At 59.4% G+C, this 25,888-nt stretch overlaps 10 protein-coding genes across 10 annotated transcripts; 5 read left to right on the forward strand and 5 right to left on the reverse strand.

Moving 5' to 3' along the window:
• Window positions 1–683: 683 nt before the first annotated feature.
• On the forward strand, window positions 684–2,498 carry SPBR_00416 (MFS transporter, SIT family, siderophore-iron:H+ symporter; the record flags this gene model as incomplete). The annotated part of the gene is made up of 1 exon (XM_040758735.1): window positions 684–2,498. The coding sequence occupies one exon, from the start codon at window positions 684–686 to the stop codon at window positions 2,496–2,498; it is 1,815 nt and encodes a 604-aa protein (XP_040618023.1).
• A 116-nt stretch (window positions 2,499–2,614) lies between these two features.
• On the reverse strand, window positions 2,615–4,306 carry SPBR_09032 (serine beta-lactamase-like superfamily protein; the record flags this gene model as incomplete). Its single annotated transcript, XM_040767158.1, has 1 exon — window positions 2,615–4,306. The coding sequence occupies one exon, from the start codon at window positions 4,304–4,306 to the stop codon at window positions 2,615–2,617; it is 1,692 nt and encodes a 563-aa protein (XP_040618024.1).
• A 759-nt stretch (window positions 4,307–5,065) lies between these two features.
• Window positions 5,066–5,650, reverse strand: SPBR_01041 (uncharacterized protein; the record flags this gene model as incomplete). The annotated part of the gene is made up of 2 exons (XM_040759360.1): window positions 5,066–5,303; window positions 5,625–5,650. The coding sequence occupies 2 exons, from the start codon at window positions 5,648–5,650 to the stop codon at window positions 5,066–5,068; spliced, it is 264 nt and encodes an 87-aa protein (XP_040618025.1).
• A 265-nt stretch (window positions 5,651–5,915) lies between these two features.
• On the forward strand, window positions 5,916–7,115 carry SPBR_00723 (uncharacterized protein; the record flags this gene model as incomplete). Its single annotated transcript, XM_040759042.1, has 1 exon — window positions 5,916–7,115. One exon carries the CDS (start codon window positions 5,916–5,918, stop codon window positions 7,113–7,115), a length of 1,200 nt encoding a protein of 399 aa, XP_040618026.1.
• Window positions 7,116–7,396: 281 nt separating this feature from the next.
• Window positions 7,397–8,604, reverse strand: SPBR_00719 (cell wall glucanase/allergen F16; the record flags this gene model as incomplete). The annotated part of the gene is made up of 2 exons (XM_040759038.1): window positions 7,397–8,454; window positions 8,514–8,604. 2 exons carry the CDS (start codon window positions 8,602–8,604, stop codon window positions 7,397–7,399), a joined length of 1,149 nt encoding a protein of 382 aa, XP_040618027.1.
• Window positions 8,605–10,847: 2,243 nt separating this feature from the next.
• Window positions 10,848–12,959, forward strand: SPBR_00321 (uncharacterized protein; the record flags this gene model as incomplete). Its single annotated transcript, XM_040758640.1, has 1 exon — window positions 10,848–12,959. One exon carries the CDS (start codon window positions 10,848–10,850, stop codon window positions 12,957–12,959), a length of 2,112 nt encoding a protein of 703 aa, XP_040618028.1.
• Window positions 12,960–14,232: 1,273 nt separating this feature from the next.
• Window positions 14,233–15,947, forward strand: SPBR_00458 (aspartate aminotransferase, mitochondrial; the record flags this gene model as incomplete). Its single annotated transcript, XM_040758777.1, has 2 exons — window positions 14,233–14,347; window positions 14,785–15,947. The coding sequence occupies 2 exons, from the start codon at window positions 14,233–14,235 to the stop codon at window positions 15,945–15,947; spliced, it is 1,278 nt and encodes a 425-aa protein (XP_040618029.1).
• Window positions 15,948–16,410: 463 nt separating this feature from the next.
• Window positions 16,411–17,631, reverse strand: SPBR_00712 (uncharacterized protein; the record flags this gene model as incomplete). The annotated part of the gene is made up of 2 exons (XM_040759031.1): window positions 16,411–17,409; window positions 17,488–17,631. The coding sequence occupies 2 exons, from the start codon at window positions 17,629–17,631 to the stop codon at window positions 16,411–16,413; spliced, it is 1,143 nt and encodes a 380-aa protein (XP_040618030.1).
• Window positions 17,632–18,035: 404 nt separating this feature from the next.
• On the forward strand, window positions 18,036–18,842 carry SPBR_00948 (50S ribosomal protein l24; the record flags this gene model as incomplete). The annotated part of the gene is made up of 1 exon (XM_040759267.1): window positions 18,036–18,842. The coding sequence occupies one exon, from the start codon at window positions 18,036–18,038 to the stop codon at window positions 18,840–18,842; it is 807 nt and encodes a 268-aa protein (XP_040618031.1).
• A 514-nt stretch (window positions 18,843–19,356) lies between these two features.
• On the reverse strand, window positions 19,357–21,651 carry SPBR_00273 (pheromone-regulated multispanning membrane protein Prm1; the record flags this gene model as incomplete). The annotated part of the gene is made up of 1 exon (XM_040758592.1): window positions 19,357–21,651. One exon carries the CDS (start codon window positions 21,649–21,651, stop codon window positions 19,357–19,359), a length of 2,295 nt encoding a protein of 764 aa, XP_040618032.1.
• Window positions 21,652–25,888: the final 4,237 nt, after the last annotated feature.

The following is a 25,888-nucleotide window of genomic DNA, read 5'->3' on the forward strand; positions in this document are numbered from 1 at the left end:
CATCCACAGGGGATGTGGAAGGGTGGGATGGGGAGGCGTGCGAGGCGTGGAAAGACAGAGGGAAGAGACCAAAAAAGTCTGCAGCTGGGCCAGATGAAGGTTGAAAGAAGCTTGAGCTCCAGGACATCAGCAAAGAAAGGGAAGAGACCGGCTGCTCGATTTCTTGTTGATCCACGGGCCATTTTGCCTCCTCGGGACTAGGGTTGTCTGGATGGTTATCTGATTTGTCCATTTATTACTTTTTTTTCCTGCGAGTGGATGTATTTGTGGACAGCGTTTGTCAATTTTTACCTTAGTAGCCGCACCTCGGACAAACTCGCGCACTGGACCAGTCCTTGGGTCTTGGCCATCTGATTAGATTGATGAAGGGCGGAGACGAGGGAAAATTAGTGGACAGAGATGGACAAGATGATGCAGAGATAAAAATTGCGGCAGGCTAAGAGACGACTACAAGACACCAGACAAGCCAAGAGCCAAGGAGCTTGCAGACGAAAATTCAGAGCCGCAAACTGTACCGAGTACTCCGTCGTCCTGTCATTCGGGTATTAATTTATGAGACTTGCCTCCCGCCGATCTTTCATCTCTTCGTGCTGTCGTCTTTCCGTCTTGTCCTCTCCCTGTCTCTTGTTCTCCTCCCATCGTCTTCCCTCCATTTTTATTGCACCACCTCCCCCACCTCGACAATGGCCGAGAAGCAGGCCCACGCTGGCCCTCCGGCGTATGCAACGTCCGCGCCCGAGATCCAGACCGACAGCAAGGATGTCAACGCTGCCACCACCATCACCACCACCACCACCACCAAGCCGGCCGACCGCCCGAGCAGCCTCCACGCACAGTCGGCGGGCGTCACGCGCATGGAGGCGCTGGCGGCCGTGCTGACGCGCACCGACCGCGTCTTCTTGTTCTTTGGCGTGTTCCTGGTGGCGTACGCCTACGGGCTCGACGGCACGGTGCGCTACACGTTCCAGACGTACGCGACGGCGTCGTACGCGCAGCACTCGCTGCTGGCGGCCATCAACGTGCTGCGGTCGGTGATTGCGGCGGCCGCGCAGCCGACGGCCGCCAAGGTGGCCGACATCTTTGGCCGCGTCGAGCTGGTGCTCGTGTCCATTGTGTTTTACGTCGTGGGCACCGCCGTGCAGGCGTCGTCGAGCGGCGTCAGCGCGTTTGCCGGCGGCGCCGTGCTCTACCAGATCGGCTACACGACCGTGATCCTGCTCGTCGAGGTCATCGTGGCCGACCTGACGTCGACGCGCGCGCGGCTGCTCTTCTCGTACATCCCGGCGCTGCCCTTTGTCATCAACACGTGGGTCAGCGGCAACGTGACGTCGCGCGTGCTGGCGGCCACGACGTGGCGCTGGGGCATCGGCATGTGGTGCATCATCTATCCCGTGTGCTGCGTGCCGCTGCTGGCGACGCTGCTGGCCGTCGGCCGGCGCGCCCGGCGCCGCGGCCTCGTCAGCCCCTACGCGCAGTCGCTGCGCGCGCAGCAGGGCACGCGCGGGTTCGTCGTCGACCTGTTCTGGCGCCTCGACGCCGTCGGCATCGTGCTGATGGTGGCCGTGTTTGCGCTCGTGCTCGTGCCGCTGACGCTGGCAGGCGGCCTCACGGCGACGTGGCGCGAGGCGCACATCATCGCGCCGCTGGTCGTCGGCTTTGTCTGCATCCCCGTCTTCGTCGCGTGGGAGACCCGGGCGCCGCACCCGCTCGTGCCGTTTGCGCTGATGAAGGACCGCGGCGTCTGGGCGCCGCTCGGCATCGCGCTGCTGCTCAACTTTGCCTGGTACATGCAGGGCGACTACCTGTACACGGTGCTGTTTGTCGCCTTTGACTTTAGCGTCGCGGCCGCCACGCGCATCACGTCGCTCTACTCCTTCTGCAGCGTCGTCACCGGCTTCCTGCTGGGCCTCGTCGTCTTCAAGGTCCGCCGCCTCAAGTACTTTATCCTCGCCGGCACCGTGCTCTTCCTCGTCGCCTTTGGGCTGCTCATCCACTACCGCGGCTCGACGACTGCGTCCGCGTCCAGCCGCGCCGGCGTCATCGGCGCCGAGGTCCTGCTGGGCATCGCCGGCGGCCTGTTCCCCTACCCGGCGCAGGCGTCCCTGCAGACGTGCCTCAAGCACGAGAACCTCGCCGTCATGACGGGCCTCTACCTCGCCACGTACAACATCGGCTCCGCCCTCGGCAACACCGTCAGCGGCGCGCTCTGGTCGCAGGTGCTGCCGCGCACGCTCGAGCGCAACTTGGCCCCCATCAACAGCACGCTCGCCGCCGTCGTCTACGGCGACCCGCTCTCCGCCGCCGCCGCGTACCCCGTCGGCACCGTCGAGCGCACCGCCATCATCGAGTCGTACCAGCACGTGCAGCGGCTGCTGACCATCACGGGCATCGCGCTGTGCGTGCCCATCATCGGCCTGGCGCTGGCGCTGCGCAACCCCAAGCTCAACGACGAGCAGACGCTGGCCAAGAGCGACGACGACGATTCTGTGATTGCGTAGGTGCAGGCGGGCGTGTGTGTACTATTGTTTCATGCTTCCATAGATACTGTCTACTTTAAATCTAAACCATTGCAATGACCGTCCGCATGTCCACTGCCGCACGCCCATGCCGACGCTCACGTCGTCTCCTGCTTCTCAAACCACAGCAGATCACCAGTCGGGCTGAACAGGTCGACGGCCGCGCCGAACCGTTTGGCCCGGCCGCTCGCGTCCAGCTGGAACTCGGCCTTGACCATGGCGTCGGGGACCGTGGCGTGCCGGAAAAGGTACATGCCCGCGACAAAGTAGTCGGCCGTGACGTGGTCCAGCAGCAAGCGCACGGGGAGGGCGCCGGTCACGTCGGCGCGCAGACGGGGCGTCGCCTTGTCGTTGTCCTTGCCCTTGTCCGTGTCCACGCTGACGACGACGTCCGGACACGCCGGGTGGGTGTAGACGCCGGCGTAGTCGTGCAGCCGCGGCAGCGACAAGGGCCGCGGCGGGTCGGGGACGCTCGGGTACAGGCGCGCGCGCGCGCCTGCGTTGCGCGCCTCGCGCCACGCCCGCTTCGCCTGCGCGTCCTTGTGCACGTCGAGTCGCGCGGCCGCCGGCACGCCCAGCCTCTCGTCCACGAGGTGCCACGCAATGGCCTCGCGCCCGGGGCTGTCGGCGTTGGCAAACACGACGACGGCCCAGTCGCGCGCGGGGACGCACACCATGGTGGCCGTCATGCCCTCGACGCCGCCCGGGTGCAGCATCACGTCGTCGTCGCGGTACGTCGAGAGCATCCAGCCGAGCGAGTACGTCATGGGCTGGGTGAGCTGCGGCTGCACGCCCGGCGGGCAAAAGGCGCGCGGCTGCCGCAGCGCCGCGTGGCCGGCCGCCGACAGGGGCGCCGCCTTGCGCAGGATGCAGCGCAGGTACGCGGCGTAGTCCTCGACGGTCGAAATGATGGCGCCGGCGCCGCCCAGCACGCCGTCAAAGTAGGGGACGGCGCGGTGCTGGCCGGCCGCTTCGTCCCAGGCGTACGGCACCGCCAGCGTCGCCCTCGCCCTGCTGCCATTGGTACCATCGGTGCCGCCAGTGCCGCCAGTGCTGCCCTCCGCCACAAACGCCTGCGCCTCGGCCAGCGTCCAAAACGTCGACGTCATGCCCAGCGGCGTCCAGAGGCGCTCCTTCATAAACGCGCCCAGCGTCTGGCCCGTCACCACTTCCATCATGTGCCCCACCGCAATGAACATGCCGTTGCAGTACTGCCACGCCGTCCGGATCGGCTTGGTCATGGCGCAGTGCCGCAGCGACCGCACGTAGTCGCGGATCGCTGTTGTCGGCGACGCCGTGGCCAGCCGACCAATCGTCAGCTGGTGCGTCGCCAGCCCCGTCCGGTGCGACAGCGCGTCCTCCAGCGTCACGTGGGCCGTGCAGTACGCGTCGGCCAGCACGAAGTCGTCGCGGATCAGCTCGCTCAGCGGCGTCGTCCACTGCACGCGCGCCAGCGCCTCTGTCGTGTCGTCGTCGACGAGCAGCGAAGCCGCCGCCGCTGTAAACGATTTGGTCGTGCTGCCGGCAAAAAACAGCGTCGACGGGCGGACGGGCACGTCGGGCAGCGCGGCCATGCCGTAGCCCGCCGTCCACGTGTCGTCGCCGTCCACAACTGCCACGGCGACGCCCGGGATGTGGCATCGGTCGAGCGTGTCGCGGACCAGCTTCTCAAAGGCAGCGTTGAGGGGAGACGTCTTCGTCTCTGTCTTGGTCGGTGGTGTGTCGGCATCGCCAGCGTCCCGGAGAGGGATGCCCTCCGTCATTTCTGTCTTGTCTTTTGTGTCGGCCATGTTGAGTTTGTCCGGTGTCGTTGGTGGTTAATGGAATGACTTCAACAGGTTGAGAAAGAAGGTTTGCAGTTTGCTTTTATACAAGGCTCTACGCTGCGAATTGATGTCCAACTATGTGTCGCCGTTTTGGCACGTCAGCACGATCTCATTCTGTAGTCTGTTGAAGATGGGAGTAACCGTCCCGAATCTCTCGCCAGAATTCAATGCGAGATACGATGCATTGGCGTTGCTCAGCCTTCTTGGCGTGTGACATTGTAGCGGTGGAGTTTTGGGGAAAAAGAAGAAAAAAAAAACATAAACACACACACACATAAAGACCACAAATGGAATTGTCGATTTTGGATAATTAAAGTAACCGTCATTCATTCATAGCAATGTACCCTTCTGAATTTGGCCTGCAGCTCGGCTCATGGACGCTCCACCCCTGCCCTTTTCTTTCCTTTTGCCTTTGAATATGTTCAACACAACGTATTGGCCTAACCGGCGCAACGTTTGCTCCATCTCCGTCGACGACCACGAAACAACCGACAATATTGTCCCTGTCGCATTGCAGCAGCAAGAAGTGGCGCTTTGATTTTGTCCGCATAGAACCAGATACCTCTGTACGGAGCACGTCCCGTCGTATTGCGGTCTCTCTATATTATGGGTCGACTCCGCAAACGCCAAGACTGGCCATGCCGTACTGACTCATGCCGGCCGGCCGCAGAGACGCCGGCGATCTCGGTGAAGGGAGCCACTAGGTTGTTGGATTGCAAAATGTCACACAACAGGCGGCGTCGTCAATTTCATGTCGGGTCCCCCGTGGCCGTCGCGACGACAGCGGTTGGCGTAGCCGTCTGGGCACCCCATGGTTGACAAGCTCATCGACGTATAGGCGTGACGTCTCGAGCTTGCCCAGTATGTAGACCCTAGCACGAGCCACTTTTCTCTAGGCAACTGTAGATAGTCGTCGCCGAGATGCATCAGCCACGGTATACCCTTCGGGCCGTTGTCGAACCTGTCAAGAGTAGATTGCGTGTGCTGTCTATGTCTGGTGGATATCATCGCTGGCTTTTGAGTCCCACACCGTCGGTCGTCGGTCGGAAGACATACAACACAGTGCAACGGTACTCTAGTCACATGGTTTACAACGACGCAAACCAAACACCTTCACTCCTCACGTGACAGGCCGCAGCATGCCGGCCACCGGCGCCGGGCATCCGCTGATTCCTCACCCACGCGTCACATCACGTAGACGATGACAACAACAGCACCATGTCAGGACCCCATGCCGCTGACTTGATGCTGGATGTGTCGATGGGAGGTCGTCGCGACTTACGGTGTGCCTTTCTTTAGTAGCGCCATACTCGATACACCTTACTCACAGTCATGTAGCCAACACCGCGCCTCATGACAAACAGTCAACCTCGCTGACTCCCATCCCCCATGCGCACAAAAAGTTCAAAAACCTAGAAAACACACGAATATTAATCACATATTATCTAAGAACGTGCATAGAAAAGTTTATTTGAAATTAGAGTTCAGTTACCTCGTAGTAGATCATATATCATGAAGACAGTTTCCTGCGAATCTAGAGAGACAGGCCAGCGCGCAATACAAATCGACAACTATGGTTACAACAATAATCAACGAGCAAAAGCACAACCGAATACTGTCCAACAATCCGACACAGCTCGTTGCTATGATCGACTCGAAGATGGATGGCATCTGGGGCGTGCACGAATGCACGTCCACCGCCCCACGCAGAGGATCCCCGCCGACCACCCGCGAACTTGCCCACCGCATGATCAAGCAGCTTCGCCAGCTCGAGACCGCCCTCATGGTCACGGAAGCCGGCAACATGGACGTCCACGCGCATCCTCTACCGCCGCCCGATCGGTACACAGACCCGGGCGCTCTGCAGCACCGCGATCCGGCCATTTTCTATCCTTCGCCTATTCCCATCGCCTACCACGAACGCCTCGCCTACCTGCGCACGCGGGTCCACATCTCCTATTGCTACCAGCTCAACTCCAGCGCCGGGCGGACAGAGGTCTTTAACATGCAGGCGCAGCATTGCGCCGCGGACGTGCGCTCACTCGAGATTGAGCTGCGCGTGTTGCTGTGCATGGCGCCACCCGTCACCCTGGGCGAGAGTCCTGTTTCGTCTTCGTCGTCCGCGGCACCACCGCCCGTCTTTCATCCCTTTCCCCGCCTGCCGGCGGAGCTGCGCCTCCTGATCTGGGAGCTGGCCTCCGTGCCGCCGACCTGTCCGCACCTGTACCGCGCCGCCCAGCGGCTGCAGAGCATGGCCGACGCACGGCCGTACGCCCACAGCAGCGATCCGCCGCCGGCGACGCTCCTGATGCCCGACCGCGGTCTGATGCGGGCCAACAAGGAGGCGTACTATGAGACGCGCCGGATACGCAACGAGACAAAGAAGGTGTTGAAGTCGCAGGCGCGGCGGATCTGCATCGAGGTGTACCATCCCACGTGGTATACAGATAGCGGTCTGGGCATACTCGACAGCGAGACGGACAACGACGACGGCGACGACGGCGAAGAGGACGCAGGCTGGGGAGACGAGGGGGAGGAGCCGTCACAAGGCAACGACAGCCACAGAGGGTACTACGACCACGACGACAGCGACGCCCTCAAGAGCCACTTCCACCGGCTGAGCGACTTCAACCTGTCGGCCAACCGTCTGCGCCGCCGCCTCGCCGAGCTGCAGAAACACTTCCCGGGTCGCTACGAAGACCGTATGGGACAGCACGGGCAGCAGCTTATCGAGGACTTGTTCAATGTGGGCGGTGTTGAGCTGTTGTCTTGATGGTCTGTCTCTTTGAAATAAATGTACTTCTATTGTTTCTCGAAAATACCTATACCCAGCTACTGTGAAATGTACACTTTATTCTTTTGTTTTATTTTTTGTGCGATAATCTTTGTGTTAATCCTTCTATTTATGGCGTCATCCGCTTTTAACTTCATAAACGGCAAGTAAATGAGACATAGTTGTCTAGGCAAGACAAACAGGCACAGGTGACTCGTATTCTATAAGAAAACATGTACGAATGACATCCATTGGGAGCTCCATTGTAGGGAAAGCCCCTTTTATAAGGTGAACATTGCAACTGCCAGGAGGGCAGACGCAGCCCAAACAGACCAGCGGCCGAAGCCGGCGGTGGCACCCGAGACCTCGGCCACCGTCGACGTGGCCGAGGACGAGCTGGAGCTGGAGCTGGAGCTGGAGCTGGAACTGGAGCTGGAGCTGGAACTGAAGCTGGAGCTGGAACTGGAGCTGGAGCTGGATGCAGCAGTGCGGTTGGACGACGACGCGGTGCCGTTGGAGGCGTTGTTGGACGCACCGGAGAGGGAACTCAAACCAAACGTAGCCAACGAAGAGGCCGCCGTCGAAGCCTCGGAACTCTTGGAGTGTATCTTGGACGACGTCTTGGAGGAGCCAATGACGATGCTCTTGTAGTCGCCCGTCGTGTCGCCGTACGTGTAGCGGCTGGCCGGGGTGTAGTTCTCAATCTCGATGCTCTTGACGTACATGGTAAAGGGCCCGTCGTTGTAGTTGGTCGCGCCGCCCGCCCACTCCACCGTGCCCTTGGAGTTGCTGCTGTCGCCGCCCGCCCAGCTGCCGACCTTGACGCGCATCGGCGTCTGCGGGTAGTTTCTGCCGCCCAGGGCCTCGGCGTAGGCCAGCGTGCGGACCAGGCGGCCGTCGACGTACCACTGCGTCGACGCCGCCGTCCAGACCAGCGTCCAGTTGCGGAACGCCGACTGCGTGGGCGCATCGAGGTCGACCGTGGTGCCGCGGTCGTAGACGGTGGTGTTGCCCTTGCCAAAGTAGTTGGTCTGGACCTGCTTGTCCTGGCCGCCGATCCACTCCCAGTCGATCTCGTCGAGGTCGTCGGACTCGAGGACGATGCTGCTGACAATGCCCTGGCCGGGGGCCGCGCGCAGTAAGACAGAGACGCGGCCAAAGAAGATGTAAAAGTTGCTGCTGAGCGTCGGCGCGTTGCCGGCCTTGGCGATGGTCAGGGCGGCGCCGGTGCTGGCGCTGTAGGTGGCCGACGCGGACGTCAGCGTCCACTCGGAGCTCGCGCCGCCGGTAAAGTCGACCGAGTACGACGCCTTGTCGAGACCAGCATCGGACGGGCAGTCTGCAGTGTTAGTGGGAATGTATAATCGTGATGTGAGCCATCGCGCAGACTCGACGTACCGGTTTTGATGGTCGGGTTGCAGTCGGTGTAGGTCTGGGCCGAGGCGAAGCCGGCGAGGCCAGCCACGGCGGCGGTCTTGGAGAAACGCATGATGGCGGTGGTGGTCGTCGTGGAGGTGATTGCAGAAAAACACAGTAATGCACGCGAAGAAAATAACGAAAAAGATGACCACCTCCAGTATGCCGGCTAATTGTGGCGGATGGGACTGTAGATAAATTGAATTCAATATATGCCGGAGAAATGCCAAGAAACGGTGAAGCAAGTGCCGCAGAAGTGAACAGAGGAGATGACCGGGCGTATAACAACTAGGATTGAAGAAAGAACGTGACAAGGGAAGAAGGAAAGGAGGACGAGGACGTATACGAATCTAGAAGCGGCAAGGATTGTTTGTGGTTTTGTTTATTGCAACTGGCTCCCTCGACGACGTACGTGTGGAATTTCCCTTTTTTCATTCTCTTCATTCGCCTGTGGGCTGATGACTCCCCCGGTGGTCTATGGGAGGCCGAAAATAGAAAACGGGTTTGCATGGTGCTACATATTCCAGGCCTCGTATTTTGAACCTGGGTGAACCGGCGCGGGCTGGACAAGTCGAACTTGGCCCCCCTTTTGCGGCACACGTCTTGCGCAGCCAGACGAACATGCGTCGTACCAGGACAAAACATGAATACGTTTTCTATTTCTTACATTCATTACTTCCACAGTCATCCAGTAAAAAGATATTCAAAAGAAGACTAGCAGCGACTGTCGGCGGCGGACGCTCTTCTAGAGAGTCCCACTGCTGTCGTAATTATTGCGCAGGCTAGCCTCGTCATCATTTTTTTTATTTTACTTCGGGGATCTGAGAATGGTGTGGTTTCGTGGGTTGCCAGGACGCTACTCCGTCTGGTCCGTGTTTTGGCAGCCCTCTCCATTTCGACCACTTTTTCAAGACGGAGATCTTGTAAAATTGCTCATTCGCTACGGACTTTCCCTTCTGCTGTTTCCTCTTGTTCACTTTCTCGTTATCTCGTTCTTTGTACTATGCAAGTCTGTCTTGAACGTCGTCTCGTCGACATCGTCGCTATCAAAGTCGACTCACGCAGATCGCCAAGACAACGTGGTATGATTGCTGGGCGTTAAGTCGGCACCTATCACGGATGCAGCTTAGCGGGTGCCAAGAACGCGCGGCACCTAATGCCAGGGGACTGTTTGTGGCCGGGGGTGTGTTTTACAGATCGTTCACTCCGAAGTCTGTGCTGTGCGTGAGCTGCCCGGATGCTCGAGGTCTAGACCATAGTGTTTATCCGCGGTGAATGGCAGTGATTTGCAACATCTTGCCGCTGACGGAGATCGCGATGATCCACAAACCACGGTGCAGTGTGTGTGTGATGCACGGGCCATAAAAGATTGACTATCAAGGACATGTGTCTTTAACGCATGCTGTGCAGTATACTTGGCCATCTTGGAGGCCGTGGTGCGCAGCCTTATAAGGGCAACGACCAGCGCATACGAAGCCACTACCGTCGTGGACTCGCAGACCTGGAGCCGGCGGTGGCGTCAAAGTCGAGCAGGCTGGCGCGGACGGCGGACGAGGTAGTCGTCCGCTCCTGGCGCCTCAACTCTGGGCACACCTCCGGTTTGCAGGCACAGCATCGCCGTAGCATATCCACGCGATACTCTTCCATGTATCTCTTCTATTGCATTCGTTTTCACGCGTGCTTTTAAATGCCTATCTTGTATTGTATACTCGGGAAGTAGTATGTAAAGTTCCATCACGGTGAAGCTCTGAGCTTCTGAGCAGGAGCCTACGAACCACTGAGTATAAGTACGATTTATAGTAATATAGCATGTCAACTTCGGCCTTTGGCAGTTTTCATTGCCCGCACATTGTGACTAAAGTTTTGTGACACTTTTCCCCCGCGCGGGGAAATAAACGAATGCACGGCATCCGATGTCCGGCCTTCGTCCCGGAAGCATTGCCGGACGGCGTCCTGGAAGAATGGCTGACGGCGTTCAAATCGTCAAGTGTCCCCCAAATCGATAGCTATCATTTACCCTATCCGGCCAGCGAATCCCCCCACATCCTACCCGAATTAACCCATACTACATGACATGTGCTACTCCGCCCGCGTCACTCTACGATTTAGGTATGATTGCGTGCTCGCAACGCCATATGTACTTTAGAGAGCGTGATCTTCTTGCAGACGACGAGAAGGTTAAAGACAGAAATAGAATACGTCGAAGAGAACAAAATGAAAGAAAAAAAATCGCGTAGGACTTCTTACAAGACTGGGGTGGTTGCAAGGCAAGTCAAGTTACCAAAAATCACTACGAACGCAACCACGAATAACAAAATGTGTGGTGACAGCGTTGACCAGCTCAGCAAGGCGCTGATCCCGGATGTTTCGACGGCCGAGGTGGATAAGCTTATTGTCGCATCGATCCGCCAGGGGCGGGACGTTCCTGTCGAATCAATCCAGGACACAAATGTCAGCGCACCGGACGACACAGTGGTGAGCACTACTGGACAAACACCAGACAACAGGTCGACTACAAATACGCCAGCGCCTGATTCGTCAACAGCGACGGCAACGAACACTCCAGCAACGACTACGGCGACAGCGACAGCGAGCCCGCTGCCGCTGGAGACGGTCATCTTCAAGGCGACCGTCCTGACGCTCGCGGCCGGCAAGTTCAATGCCACCGAAGCGCTCGCGGTCCGCGGCGACACCGTCGTCGCGACGGGTTCGCTCGACGACGTGCGGGCCGCCGTGGGCACGGAGGGCATCCGCGAAGTCGACTATGGGAACCGCGTGATCACGCCCGGCTTCATCGACCCGCACGTCCACTTGCTGATGACGGCTCTGATGGCGGACGAGAAGCGCTTTGTCGACTTGACCTTCCCCGGCGTGCGGACGCAGCAGGACGCGCTGGACAAGCTGCGGCACGCCGTGGTGGCAAGGGCAGCCGATGCCAGTGCCGACGCCAACAAGGAGAAGAAAACGGAGATCCAGTGGCTCGCTGGCTACGGCTTTGACCCGTCCCTGGTGGCGGGGCACCCGGACCTGACTATTGACTTGCTGGACGCGCTGTCAGGGGTCAACGAGCAGGACACGGCCATCTACGTCCTGAACCAGTCGGGCCACATTGCGTACGTCAACTCGGTCGTCTTCCGCGCGCTCGGCGTGGGTCAGCGTCCCGGCGAGCCCGGCTACCCGGCCGACGACGAAAACTACCAAAAGCGGGCCGACGACGGCGCCCTGACGGGTCTGCTGTTTGAAGACGCCGTGTTTGCGCTCGGGACGAACCTACCCAAGGCAACGGCCGAGGAGACCGTGGCCGGCGGGCGCCGCATCCTCCAGCGGTGGGCCAGCAAGGGCATCACGACGGCGTTTGACTGCGGCATCGGGACGCTGGCGGGGCTCGCGGACCTCGCCCTGCTGCGCCAGATTCTGGAGCGCAACACACTGCCCAGCGCCGACGCCGACACGCCTGTGCTGCCGCGCTTCCACGGTGCCGTGGCCTACCAGACGGTCGAGCGCCTCGCGCCCGTGGCCGACCTACTGCGTCTGCCGCCGTGGCACCTGACGGCCGACGGCGGCGAGGCGGCCGGGGCCGTGTACGGGCTCAAGCTGTGGCTCGACGGGTCCACGCAGGGCTTCACGGCCGCCGTCTACGAGCCGTACCGCGGCCAGCCCGACAACTACGGCATCCTCAACTTCCGCCAGGGCCACGCCCTCGACGCGCCGCCCGACGACGACCGCGTCGTGGCGCTCGTGCAGCCGTTTGTGCGCGGCGGGTGGCAGATTGTGATGCACACCAACGGCGCGCGCGCCTTTGACCAGGCCCTGCGCGTGTTTGCGCGCGTGCTGGCGGCCGAGGCCGTGGCCACGGACGTCTACGGGGGGCCCGGCGGCGCCGGCAAGCTGCGCCGCAAGCGGCACATGCACCGCCTCGAGCACGTCACGGCCGACATTGCGCCGCCGCAGCTGGCGCGCGCCGCGCAGCTGGGGCTCGGCGTGTCGCACCTGATTGCGCACGTGCGGCGCTGGGGCGACGCGTTTGCGACGTACGTGCTGGACCAGAAGCGGGCCGCCCGCCTCGACCCGGTCGCCGACGCCGTGGTCGCCGGCGTGACCTACTCGTTCCACAGCGACTCGCCCATCAGCGAGGCCAACCCGCTGCAGTACGTCGAGACGGCGGCGAGCCGGGTGCTGGAGGCGACGGGCGCCGTGCTGGGGCCGGACCAGCGCATTTCGGTCGAGCAGGCGTTTGCGGGCATCACATACAACCCGGCGCGGCAGCTGGGGCGGCTGGACGAGGTGGGTTCGCTGGAGCCCGGCAAGAAGGCCGACTTTGTGGTGCTGGACACGGACCCGCGGACGGTCGAGGCGAGCCGGCTGGTGGCATCGGTGGGCATCGAGGAGACGTGGATCGGAGGCCGGCAGGCCTTTCGGCGGGCGTAGAGCTTCGTGATGGTAATGCAGGATGGAAACCGATTGTCCGGTCTGTACATGTACATGGAAATATCCGATGAGGGTCGGCGGCGGGGTTTTAACGTCGGGGTACAACCAAAATATCTAGTTTCTCCCAGGGCTTGTTTCCCTTCTGATTATCAACCCACGAATTGCTCCATTGAGAGTTGTCCGCGTTCCGGATGCCAAAGTCCGCTTGCACTCTTCGGGACTACCAGGCCCGGTTCCCCTGGGGTGAGATGTGGAGTCGACTGGGAGGGGAATCATTGCCAGGATCCAAGCTGGGCCCCTGTTTGGTCTGGGTAAATCGAAGGTTGTGTCATCACGATGCCGAAGCGGAATTCCTGGAAGAAGCAAAGATGAAGTCTCCAGCAGAGGACTTAAAGGCTCCTCACCGCCCAGTTTGGCAGTGTCCGCCATAGTCCGACACCGCCGTCTGCCGCTTTGGTCGTTGCTTGGCTGTCGCTCGTTCTCTTTTCGGGGCGGTTATGCGATATATCGTAGAGCTTTCCACGTCAGTCATATTTCGTACAAGCTGCGCTTTTTGCCCGCACTTCTAGCACTCACCGACTCCCGCGAGCCCCCACATGGGCCGTTCTTGCTGCGCGGCACGAGCAATCATTGGCCAATCCGGCTCAGCGACCCGCTAAAAGGTCAACACAACACAGGCTCGGACCTGGCTCGGAGGGGCTGTCGTTTGCGACCAGCCGCTGTTTCCATCTTTTGCGACGCTGCTTGGCGCGCCTTTTCAGGGGTTTTCAGCTGCTTTGGGGGCATTTTATCCGTGTGGGGTGCCCTGTGACATGTGTTCCGCCCTCACCCGCTACAGCCTCATTCTTTTTCTTTTTTTCTTTTCTTTTTGTTTTTCTGCAGCATTCTGAGTCAATTTTGCAACACCACAGCATCCCACAACGTCCCACAGTCCACATTTCCACTATTTCCTACGCCCACTCTGCCCACCTGCACCATCTACGATCGACTCACGCGCTTCTTTTGCGGTTTTTAGCTGGCTGCTCCGCAGTCCGGTTCTCTCCGCTGGTCTCTAGTTCCTCATTTTCCCTTTTCCTCGCAATCCTTCCTCTTCGTCCAGGTGGTGCCCTTTATTTGGCCTGTGTTCCCCTCAATCGCCGTGCACTGTAGTCGCGAGCCGTTCGATTTTTGAATCTTTCCTGTCTCCTCCCTCCCCCGTCTTTCGACATCGCTCTCGACTTCGACCCTTCGACGCTTCCTCCCCCGTGTCGGCCTCCCTCCTCTTCACAACACAATGCTATCTGTCCTGAGACTGTCGGCACGCCAGGCCGGTGTCGCCAGCCGGCGCGCCGGTGCTGTTGCGGTGCCTGCCGGTCGCTTTGCTTCGTCGTGGGCCAACGTGCCCCAAGGTCCTCCGGTAAGTCGAGGAATTGTGTACGGAAGAAAGGAAGTGAAGAAGAAGAGAACAAGGAGAGAAGAAGTAGTAAAGGAATGAAAAGAAGAGGAAAAGAAAAGAAAACAAGGAAACCAAACGGAACAGAAGCAGCAAATGCACAAGGACATGGGCTAACATTTATACTCTAGGATGTAAGTTGTTTTGCCTCGTTCAACCTTCAACCTCGGAAAAGGCACAAGCTCCCCTCTACTTCGGCATCGCGTCGGTAGATTCCTGCGCTGTGGGTGGTGCCTTTTGGCCGTTGTGGTACATTTTGCTGATCCAGTCGCTGTGCTTCGCTTACTGCCGTTGACAGGCTATTCTCGGTACGAACTGGCCCCAGCTCGCCCTTGGTCCCCACGCTCTTCGTCTCTCTTCCCCTTTGCTCCCCACACGACTAACCCTTCCCAGGCATCACGGAAGCCTTCAAGGCCGACTCGTTCCCGGAAAAGATCAACCTCGGTGTCGGCGCCTACCGCGACGATGCCGGCAAGCCGTACGTCCTGCCGTCCGTGCGGACCGCCGAGGACAAGGTGATTGCCCAGCGCCTCAACAAGGAGTACGCCGGCATCACCGGCCTGCCCGACTTCACCAAGGGCGCCGCCGAGCTCGCCTACGGCGCCGACAGCCCGGCCCTCGGCCGCATCGCCATCACCCAGTCCATTTCCGGCACGGGTGCCCTGCGCATCGGCGCGGCCTTCCTCGAGCGCTTCTACCCCGGCGGCGCCGACCGGCCCAAGGAGATCTACATCCCGACGCCCTCGTGGGCCAACCACAACGCCGTCTTCACCGACGCCGGCCTGACCGTCAAGAAGTACCGCTACTACGACCCGGCCACCATCGGCCTCGACTTTGAGGGCCTGCTGGCCGACGTGCGCGCCGCCCCCAAGGGCTCCGTCTTCATGCTGCACGCCTGCGCGCACAACCCCACGGGCGTCGACCCCACGGAGGCGCAGTGGGTCGAGATCGAGGCGGCCGTCCGGGCGGCGGGCCACTCCGTCTTCTTCGACATGGCCTACCAGGGCTTCGCGTCGGGCGACGCCGCCAAGGACGCCTTTGCGCTGCGCTACTTTGTCAGCAAGGGCCACCAGCCGGTGCTGTCGCAGTCGTTTGCCAAGAACATGGGCCTCTACGGCGAGCGCGTCGGCGCCTTTAGCGTCGTCTGCGCCGACGCCGCCGAGGTGAAGCGCGTCGACTCGCAGATCAAGATCCTCGTGCGCCCCCTCTACTCGAACCCGCCCGTGCACGGCGCGCGCATCGCCGGCACCATCCTGGGCGACGCCGCCCTCAAGGCGCAGTGGCTGGGCGAGGTCAAGGGCATGGCCGACCGCATCATTGCCATGCGCAAGCTGCTGCGCGACAACCTCGAGGCGCTGGGCAGCAAGCACGACTGGTCGCACATTACGAGCCAGATTGGCATGTTTGCCTACACGGGCCTGAAGCCCGAGCAGATGGACGCGCTGGCCAAGGAGCACTCCGTGTACGCCACCAAGGACGGCCGCATCTCGGTGGCCGGCATCACGAGCGCCAACGTCGGCCGCCTGGCCGAGGCCATCTTCAAGGTCACGGGTTAAGCGGTTGTTCCTCCGTGGTTGTCCACCTTCTTTCCTTTTTGTCGTTTCAAAATAGAGTAGATAAGCTGTCGTCGGCGGCCTGAAGGATCGTTTTGGCGGCCACATGATTTAAAAGCGGTATCAAAAAAGGAGTAGATCTAGAATGGCACAACGAACGAAAGATATGGGAGTGGGGACAACAGTGAGAAACGAAATACAAAAAATACTATTTACGAGTCACGGATTTGGAAGCTTCTCTGTATTTTTTTTGGTTCCTTTTTCTATTATTTCCTTTGTCACTTGGAAAGTAAAATCAATGACCCAACACCATTCTCCTTCACCTTGCGTCACTGTCACCGCGCCGTCTATGGCACGACTCCTTCCTAGAGAGTCCCGTATCCATGTCATTCCGTTGTATCTGTCTGTCATCAAGTCGTAAATCATATTTGGTGCAAACGCATCACAACGTATTGCAGTCTCGTCATCACCGGCCCAGCCGTGCCAAGTCGTTTCGCACGTCCTCCACCTGCTGCCCCATCTCGCGGTAGACCCGTGCCATTTCACGCATGGTACGGCCCTTGCTCTTGGTCTTTTCGTCCGTTTCGCCGTCGTCGGCATCCACGTCGATCCCGTACTCCCGCAGCAACGCCTTGCGTTCGCGGATCGTCTCCTCCAGCCGCATCTTGCTGTCGCGCAGGTGGCTCGCGTAGTTGCGCAGCGCCGTCACCGCCTCCTGGGGATACACGGCCCGCACGGCCGCCGCCCTCGTGGCCTGGGCGTCCACTTCACCGGCCTGCGCCGCCAGGGACACCTCGGCCGCCCGCAGCTCGAGCGACCGCGCCACGGGGCCGTGCTTGGCTTCGAGAGCGCGGATGAGGCTCGTGAGGTTGGCCGCGTGGAGGTCGAGCAGCGCCAACAGAGCGGTGGCGGTGGCGTGCCGTTCCGCGGCCAGTTTGATGCGCGTGTCCACTATGGCCTTTTGCAGGGCCACCACCTGGGCAGGTAGGCCAGGCACGGCGCGGTGCAGGTACGACGGATTGGTGGTCGGGTTCATGACGCGGGCCAGGCCGCGGGCGGAGGTCTGCAGGTTCTCAGACACAAGGCTGGCAATGCGCGGCAGGTGTTGGGGGAGGGATGTGAAGGGGGGGCTGGACAGGAGCAGCTCGACGTCTTCGCCGGAGAGTGTCGACGACGAAGAAGATGACGACTCCTCTGGCTCATTGGCCAGTTGCAAGAGTGGCGGCAGGAGCATCAGCAGGTCCATCAGGTCGGGCGGCAGGTCGTTGGCCGGCTTGGGTGGTGGCACGAGCGGCGCCGGCCGGGGAACGGTACCAGCACGCGCAGCTCGGCGAGCTGCGGCACCACCAATCTTTCCCTCCGCTGCACCCGCAGTCTCGGATGCCGGTGGCGGTGCGGCAATGCTAGAGATGGCCTGAACAAGGATGTGGTTCTTGGCAGCTCGTAACCGCGCTTCTTTTGCTCTCTAGAGAGGGGGAGCGTCAACAGGGTGATTCCAGAAAACAGAAACTGCGAGGAAATGTATAGAGCACAGGTCACGAACCTCTCTAACGGCCGCCCGCTCCTTTGCATTGACATGTGCCTTTGTTGATCCATCCGGATTGAGGATCACCGTTGTGAGCGTTTTGTAGAGTGCGGCAAAGTCGGGGTTGTTCCGCAGAACCGCCTCATCCACAGGAGGAAGCATGGTAGCGATGTCAAGTACGTGTGACAGTTTTCCCGGATTTATTGACAAATATTGATATCAACATTCACTTCTGTTCATGATCGTCTCCGCAAATAGGGGACGTGTAGTCGAAAACAGGCGACTTTACGCTGTACAGCTGGTTAGCGGGCCCTGTCGGACTGGCAAATTCTTGGTGGGTCCATTTGGGTCAATGTGGCCAATAATGTGCGACCACTGCATGGCTCGCGCGACACCACCGTAAATTTTCAAGAGCTTCTCAATCGCACGACGAACGTCGAAACGGTAAGACGTGACAGTCAAACATCCACGACCGACGACGTCTCAACGCACTCCGCGAACGATCGTAGTCTGTCGCAGGACACAACATTTTGTATCCTCGCCATTTGCCCCACACACCAGCGACAATGGTGCCCTCACCGTTTTCTGTCGCCCGCGCCGGCCAGCGGTTACCATCATTGGCGTATGCTTCGTCTTCTTCGACGTCTTCTCCCACCTCCTGCTCGCTCCTCGCCGCCTCCCTCCGCCTCTCCCAGACCTCTTCTGCTGCACAGACCACCGGCATCCAACAGATACGCTCCTACAAGCAGCAAGTGCCCGCCGAGGGCCCACCCATCCCCTCGCCCACGGCCAAGCGCCCCGACATCCCGCCGTACCCGCTCGGCCCGCGCCAGCTCTTCAAGCAGTCCAACAAGGGCCTCTACGGCAACGCGCGCATCCGGTTCGGCAACAACGTGTCGCGCGAGACGGAGGTCATCAACCCGCAAAAGGTGCGCCGCAAGTGGTGGCCCAACATCCAGGAGAAGCGGCTGTTCTCGGAGTCGCTGGGCGTGCCAATCCGCACGCGCGTGAGCACGCGGGTGCTGCGCACGATTGACAAGGTGGGCGGGCTGGACGCGTACCTGCTGGGGTCGAAGCCGGCGCGGATTGCCGAGCTGGGGCCGTGGGGGTGGCGGCTGCGGTGGCGGATCATGCAGACGCCGACGGTCCAGGAGAAGTTCCGGCAGGAGCGGGTGGCGCTGGGTCTGCCGGCGGAAGGGTTGGAGGCGGCGCAGGCGGCGGCAGAGGCGGCCCGGGCCCTCTTGGAACACGACATCGCGGAGGACAGCCTGTTGACGGAGGAGACGCAACGGATGATTGACGAGGAGGCGGTGTTTGACATGGCGCCACAAGAGGGTTTCATGGCGGAGACGGACGGCAAGAAGTCGTCATAGGGGGAGGGGGTAGGAGGCTTGTGTTGTAGCATACTGTACGAATACCAAAATCACAAAGACTTGTTCTCACAAAGTTCACTGGGTTGCATACGTAGACATGTGGTTGTTTGTATTAAGAGCGAAATGCAGTTACATGGTGTCCAAACGCCTGCGCCTGTATCCTGGAAGAACGCCGGCAAGACACTGTAAACAAAGGGGCAGAAAATGACGTGAGAAAGAAGCGACGATGTGTGACAAAAGAAAATGAACTGAGAATTCATACAAAAACGGCCCAATCCATTGCATGTGCAGGGTATCCATCTACCGGGGGTGAGGAAGGAAAGGAAGAGAAACAACGAAAAGGAAAACGACGGAAAGGTCAGCACAGCTGCCTCGGCACGACGGCCACATTGGACTCTGCCTCGTATGGCGGTGGCACATACAGGTGCGCGTGTCTGTGAGCATGTCGGTGTGCTTGCCTCTGTGGCCGCCCGATGGGCGACGGCTCGCGCGGCGCATACTGCGGCGGCCGGTCCTAGCGGCCGCCGGCATCGCCCACATCGCCATAGCTGCTGCCGCGCCAGTGGCCCTTTTTCTCGTACACGACGCGGCGGCCGCCGCCGACGCTGGAGGTAGAAATACTGCCGCTGCCGCTGCCGCTGCCGCTGCTCCCGGGGATGTTTCGTCGCGCGCTCAGCTTCTCATCGCGCAGGTGCGCTGCTGTGGCGTCATCGACCGCCGCCGTCTCGGCGCCGCCGTCAAAGCGAGGGAAGAAGGGGGCTGCCGTGTTGGCGGGGGCCACGCTGTTGCTCGTCGGTTCACCGTCCAAGTCGCCCGGCGTCGGATAGAAGCGCTGGCCGCCGTCGCCGCGCGTCTTGTCTGGGCGCACCATGCCCGTCATGGCGTGGAGCATGCCGACGAGGACGACGACGACGTAGACGAGCAGCAGGCCGGTGGAGATGAGCGCCTCCTGGACGACGCTGTTGCGCAGGGCGGTGACGACCTTGTCGACGGCGGCGGTGATGTCGTCGCTGGTGACGCTGCCCGGGTCGGCCAAGAAGGAGGTGAGCGACGAGTCGTTGGTGATGGAGGCCTTGGCGCCGACGGAGAAGGTGTCGTTGGGGAAGAGGGGCAGGGTGACGTGGGCGTGGTCGTGGACCCAGGTCAGGCCCTCCTCGATGGCGTCGATCTTGATGCCGATGAGGCAGCGCACAATCTGCTGGACGGTGTTGTCGAGCACGGTGCCGTTGAAGACGGCGTTGATGCCGCTGCTGATCTCGGCGGTGAAGACGTTGAGCGTGTGGTTGACGGCGGTGGTGGCGTTGACGACGTAGCCGAGAATGTCGTTGTTGATCTCGCTCTGGAAGTTGAGCAGCACGCCGTTGGCGTCGTGGGCCCAGGCGGTCGACACGTTTTCGAGCGTCGAGACGACGTCGTCGGCGAAGCCGCTGACCTCGGACGTCAGCGCGGGCGCCTCCTTCTGGACGGCGGCCAGCAGGATCGACTGGCAGACGACGGAGAAGAAGCCGGCGGCCGCCAGGGACAGCACAAACAGGGCCGGGAAGCTGGTGGCGTAGGCAATGGCCCAGCGGGCCAGCAGCTGGCGCTTGCCGACCTGGAAGAAGCGGCTGGCCACGCGGATGCCGAAGCCCGCCGTGTAGGGCCGGCTAGCAATGTAGACGACGTCTAGCGGGTCGAAGCCGTGCTGCGCGAGCACCTTGGCGCGGCGCTGCTGGCTGCGCCAGCGGCGGATCTCGATAAAGGCCGTGGGCACGCAGGCGAGGACGGCGAGCAGTACCAGGACGACCAGAAAGGCCGTCTTGGCGTGGTCGGCAATGTCGTAGAGCACGGTGAAAAACTGGGTAATGTTGTCGTTGCCCGAGCAGAAGGTGAGCGGCGTCTTCTTGGCCACGGGGAAGACGGAGGTGTCGAACGTGTAGGCGCCGTAGGTGTTGTTGAGGACGGTCTTGAGGGCGTTGAAGGGGATGCTGATGGCGTTCTTGGTGAAGTTCTCGGCCTCGTCGTAGGTGGGGATCGTCGCGTTCAGCGACTGCAGCGTCTGCACGAAGCTCGTGTCGTCGATGTGGATGTTGGACAGGTCGTCGATGGGGCCCGACAGGTCGAGCGTCGGCGGCGTGATGGTCTTGCCGAAGATGCTCGACGCCGACGCAATGGTCGAGAAGGCGGCGTTGATGGCGTCCTGCACGCCGCTGACGTCGCTTTTGAGCGTCGTCGTGATCTTGCCAATGGCGGTGTTCATGAGGTCCGTCGCCTCGTTGGCGGCGCCGATGCCGACGTCCAGCCCGCCGTGGATCAGGGCCGACGACAGGCACACGTAGGTGCCGATGTAGAAGTTGATGACAAAGATAATGAGCTGCTCGACGCCCGTCAGGATCATGCCCAGCAGCGCCACGAGGCCCTGCACGGTCTGCGAGATGCCCGTGGCGGCCAGGTCGTTGACGCCCACGCTCAGATAATGCGGCATCGACGCCATGGCGCTGCCGACGTCCTCGACCTTGGTGCACGCCGCCAGCGCCTGCGCCTGCGCGTCGTCAATGTTGCCGTGGAGGCCGCTGATGAGGATCAGCACGCGGATGAGGACCAGCAGCAGCAGGATGGTCCACCGGTTGAACCAGATCTGCGACAGGCGGGCCCGCAGGCCCAGGTAGGGGGTGATGCTGCCGGCGGAGTCGTACTGCGGCGGCGGCGGGCCGGCCGCCCCGGCCTGGTTGCCGAGCTTGAAATTCTGCATCTCAAACGAGTCATGGTGGAGGCTGGGCGGCACGTCGGGATAGGGCTGAGCGTCCGGTTTTTCTCGAAAGAATCCCATGTTGGTGGCGGTGTGTGTAAGAGTGGGCGGGGACGAAGGAGAAGGGAATGAGGAAGAGTGTGCTTGGGAGTGTGTCCCGGATTGTGTGTCGGTGTATCGATGTCGTGATGCTCGTGTGGTGATGATTATTTGTGTGTACGTCGTTCTAGTTGAGAGAACTGTTTCAAAGGAGAAGAAGGCGACGCAAACGGGGCTGGACCGTGAAGGTATTAAGAACGCTCGTGGTGCTTGCGGTGGCGTCTATGCGGTGCCCGTTCATGCAAGTGGACGTTGTAACAATGAAATAGAAAAGAAGTAAATAATGCAGCAAATAATAGAGTATTAAAAATAGTGTGGTATCAAACCAAGAACCGAATGGGTGACGGAGAGAGGGAAATAAAATGGAAGAGGATATGTAAATAGAGGAAGAAAGAGGGCCGTCAAAGAGAAAATCAAAGGAAGAAGGAGAAGATATAACAAAGATAATAATATAAAGAATAACCAGTAGTGAGAACAAGGAAGAAGACGACCCTTGCAAGACGTGAATCACCTGGCCAGCAGACAATAAGAAAGGCACGCCTCTATGGAAAGGCTGCAATGGTGAAGAGGTGGAGAGGGTGCAGGGCCAGAGCTGTGAATAAGGCGAGGTGTATACAACCAGGTATATGACGGGGGCGAAACAGGGAAGAAGACGAAAGGACGGACGAGGAAAAAGAAGGGGGGATAAAGAAATCGAAGAAAGGTCAGGAAGAAAGGAAATATGAAGAGACAAAATGGGAAAACAAGAGACGTCGAGGGGAACGCGGCAAACAGAGACGACACGATACGACACATGAAGGGCGAGACATAGAAGCGACTACGAGGGTCATCGTGCTCGATGTGCAGACGTTATGGAGTGGCACGCATTGTATGGAGGATAGAGGATGAGGATGGTGAGGCCCCTGTCTTCTGCTTGTTTGGACCACAGCGCATTTTGTCAGTTTGGTGTTTTTGGGTCATTCGGGCGACGGTAGCGCCAGGCACGAGTCAGAAATGATATCCAAAGGGGTCTGAATAGGATCAAACATCCCCCGTTGTCTTCCTCGTTTGAGGCCGTCAATGGCACGACAAAGAGAGACAACAATGGGACTCAATAAAGGACCGCCTCTGGGCCTTTGTTTGGCAGGCCACAATGTAAGTGGGGGGCCAATCAGCGTGCGTAGCCGTCCGTTTTAGCGATGAGCGGCCTTATTTTGCGCTGGGGAAAATCTATTTTGAGGTGAAGAGACCCTTCCACAGCGCCTACCGAGACAGCGGGACGAGTGGGTCTCTTTTCACTGACATCCTCTGAGGATCTGGGTTCGTTTTTTCTCTTTCGATATATGACGCCGTTGTTGTTTTCGGCCCCCATTTTATGAATACGTTGAGTTGCATCAGAGGAGGCTTGGTACAGGAAGCTTGGTGTTGATTTAGGAATATCCATGTCGTGACGAGGAGCAGCAATATGCGAGACAGTCGGAGAGACGACAAAGACAGATCTAAAGGAGTCGGAGCCGACGACACCAGCTGTCCATGGCTTCACGGCTTCAGTCTTGCCACTCGCTGCAGTGGAGAAGCGAGCAGTGAGGCAGTGCAGAATCGGTGCGCAGGTGCTGTTTAGATCTACGCTCCTTGTTCAGATCAGCTCGTCCTGGCCTGTCGTCTGGAGCGATTGTCGCCGCCGTTAGGTGCTTAGCTGCCTCGCTGCTTAGCTCTCTTATGCCTGGCGCTTCTGAGGTCAAAAGGCATCAGTCACGGTCATGGTCGCTTGCCTTGGCATTTCTTGGCTTTGCCTTGGGTGTCTTCTTTGTCGCTTTCGCGATTGTTTCTTTCTTTCATTCTTCTTTCATTCTTCTTCTCGTTGGCCTTTTTCTCATGTCTTTCTTGCAATTTGTGGTGGCGTTTCAGGGCATTTCAGGGCACGACAAAGCTAGGCCAGTCCCGTCCAACCAATCCACAGTAGTCAGTCCCTACCATTGAAACGAGAGCATCCCCGCCAGTGGCCTGCGCCCCCTGTTCTAGTGCCACAGCCAATGACGGGCCGCTAGTGCGAGTCATTCCTCCATTCAAATCACGGCCCATTGAGGAAACAGGCCTCTCAGTCTTTACTGACCAAAACCAAGGAAATGCAAAATGCTACCGCCTTTGGTACACTCGCCACCCGGCGACAACGTCGCGTCCTCCGCCCAGCGCAGCATCGAGCGATTCTAACCGAGTCTGGGCAGAATGATGTTGCGAGAAGAAGAAACCAAAGTAGAAGAAAACGTCCAAAACTTGCAAAACTTGGTCTCGCGATACCTGCCAACATCACTCCATCTGCATGCGATCAGGACAAACGGAGGCAGCAGCGGCGGCCTCCAGAGGCGAGAACGTGAGCAGCAAACGAATGGGGAAAACAAAAGGTCGACCGTGGGCACGACACTGCGAGACTGCCTACCCATGCTGGCGGCTGTTGTCGCGGTCGTCCAGGACTGCACGCAAACGATTGGCCCTCAGCATCCAGCGCTTGTTAGGCCCCTAGTCCGTGGATCGCCAGTGCCGGCAGTAGCCGCCGACCCCACTAGAGCATCTGCGGTCAGAGACCATATCAGGTCAAAAATAGCCCAACGGCATCGAAAAGATGAAACACGCAGAGGGACAACCACCGCCAGTCCGTGCCCGTTCGTTGTACGAGTCTTATTTTGCCAAGATGCATAAAAAGACGCTTTGCGAATGCAATGCTTGGCAGGCCAGGTGAATGACGGGCAGTTATTCCAGAGCAGCGCCGTCTGTGACAATTGCCGGAGATGATTTCAGGATGGAGACGACACAACTTGCAATAGCTTGGCATCTCGACCCCGTTCATCCCGCCCGTGCCCCCGTCCACGCCAAGCACCGGCCCTCCGACCACAATCACGTCGTGCGCGCCCATCGCCCGCAGCCCGCCCGGCGTCTCCAAGTCCAAAAAGTGCGCGCAGTCCGCCGCCATCCCCTTGAAGTTGTCGCTTGCGTGGAGCGCCATAATGGTTGCCCAGTCGCACACTCACATGGTCGTGCACGCGTCGTAGTCGAGGACATCAATGCCCAGTTGGGACACGCGCGCCTGCAGCTCGGGCAGGCTGTACTGCTGTGTGTGCCGCATAATGGTGTACGTCTTGAACGCGCGGGAGGCGGCCGTGAGGTCCTCATGGAAGATGGCCCAGTGTATTTACAAGCGGTCGTGGGACGTCGGCCCTTTTTTTAAAGAAAGGAGATTCTGATGTAGGTTGGGCCCGCCATTAACAAAGGCACGGTGCGTCACAACGTCACAGAGAGCGGCAACGCGCGCTGATACATGATGGGTGTGTTGTAGTCAAACTGGGGGTATGTGAATGTATGGTAGAGGCACTCGTGATGTTGGGCGCGCGAACACGGCTGCTCGACCTGATCGCCGGGCATGTTGTGAGGCGTGAGATGTGCAGGTGGTGATAGTTACACGAGGCATAAAACGCTGGATCTGGACTCAAGCAAGCGGAAAGGAGAGCAGCACGCCAGCCACGTATATCGTGCACTCGGATATTGACATCTACACTCGTCGTCGGCCCCAGAATCCGGGGTAGCTCGACGCATTGGGCGGCGAGTGGGACAGTCGCCTCCTTATACCTCGTGACTATCCATTTCTGTTCATAAGGCGTAGATCAAGCAGCTGAAGGAAACTCCCTGCAGGTATATGCTGTGATTTGTTTTCTGCTAGCCAATTAGCTCTGTTGACGGGCTTGAACGTCGTGTTGGCATAATCGTCTCCGAGGTATTATTTTCATTTTGTTCTTCTTATCTGGTGCGGTCTATTTTGTAATAAATAGGAACGCAAATCGGAAAGAATTGAGCTCACCAAAAATAGCTGGTATTGGTTTTTATCGCTTTACATTTTGAATCCGAATTAATCGTAACGCCCAGTAGCTACTGACCAAACATGACCGAAACCCGAGAAAAGTTGTATAATAAATTAAGAAAAAATCGACATACCTTCCTAAAATATTTCAAAATTACGTAAAACGTAAACTCGCCAAAGTGTTATGCTTTTCTTGACGATGGCTCGATGGCTGTCGTCGGTGTAAGTCGGCCCTTACTGTGGAGACCTGTCGCTTGCTATGAACCACCACCAATGACAGCACTTATCGACAGCTCCTGCCGCTTGCGGCCCCTAAAATTTTTATGGCTCCAACGTGACTCAACAAAGTGCACAAGGCTGGCGGGCTGCTTTCCGACTTTTCCCCCAACG

Source organism: Sporothrix brasiliensis, assembly GCF_000820605.1.
Source record: "Sporothrix brasiliensis 5110 chromosome Unknown Cont19, whole genome shotgun sequence".
Lineage (NCBI taxonomy): Eukaryota > Fungi > Ascomycota > Sordariomycetes > Ophiostomatales > Ophiostomataceae > Sporothrix > Sporothrix brasiliensis.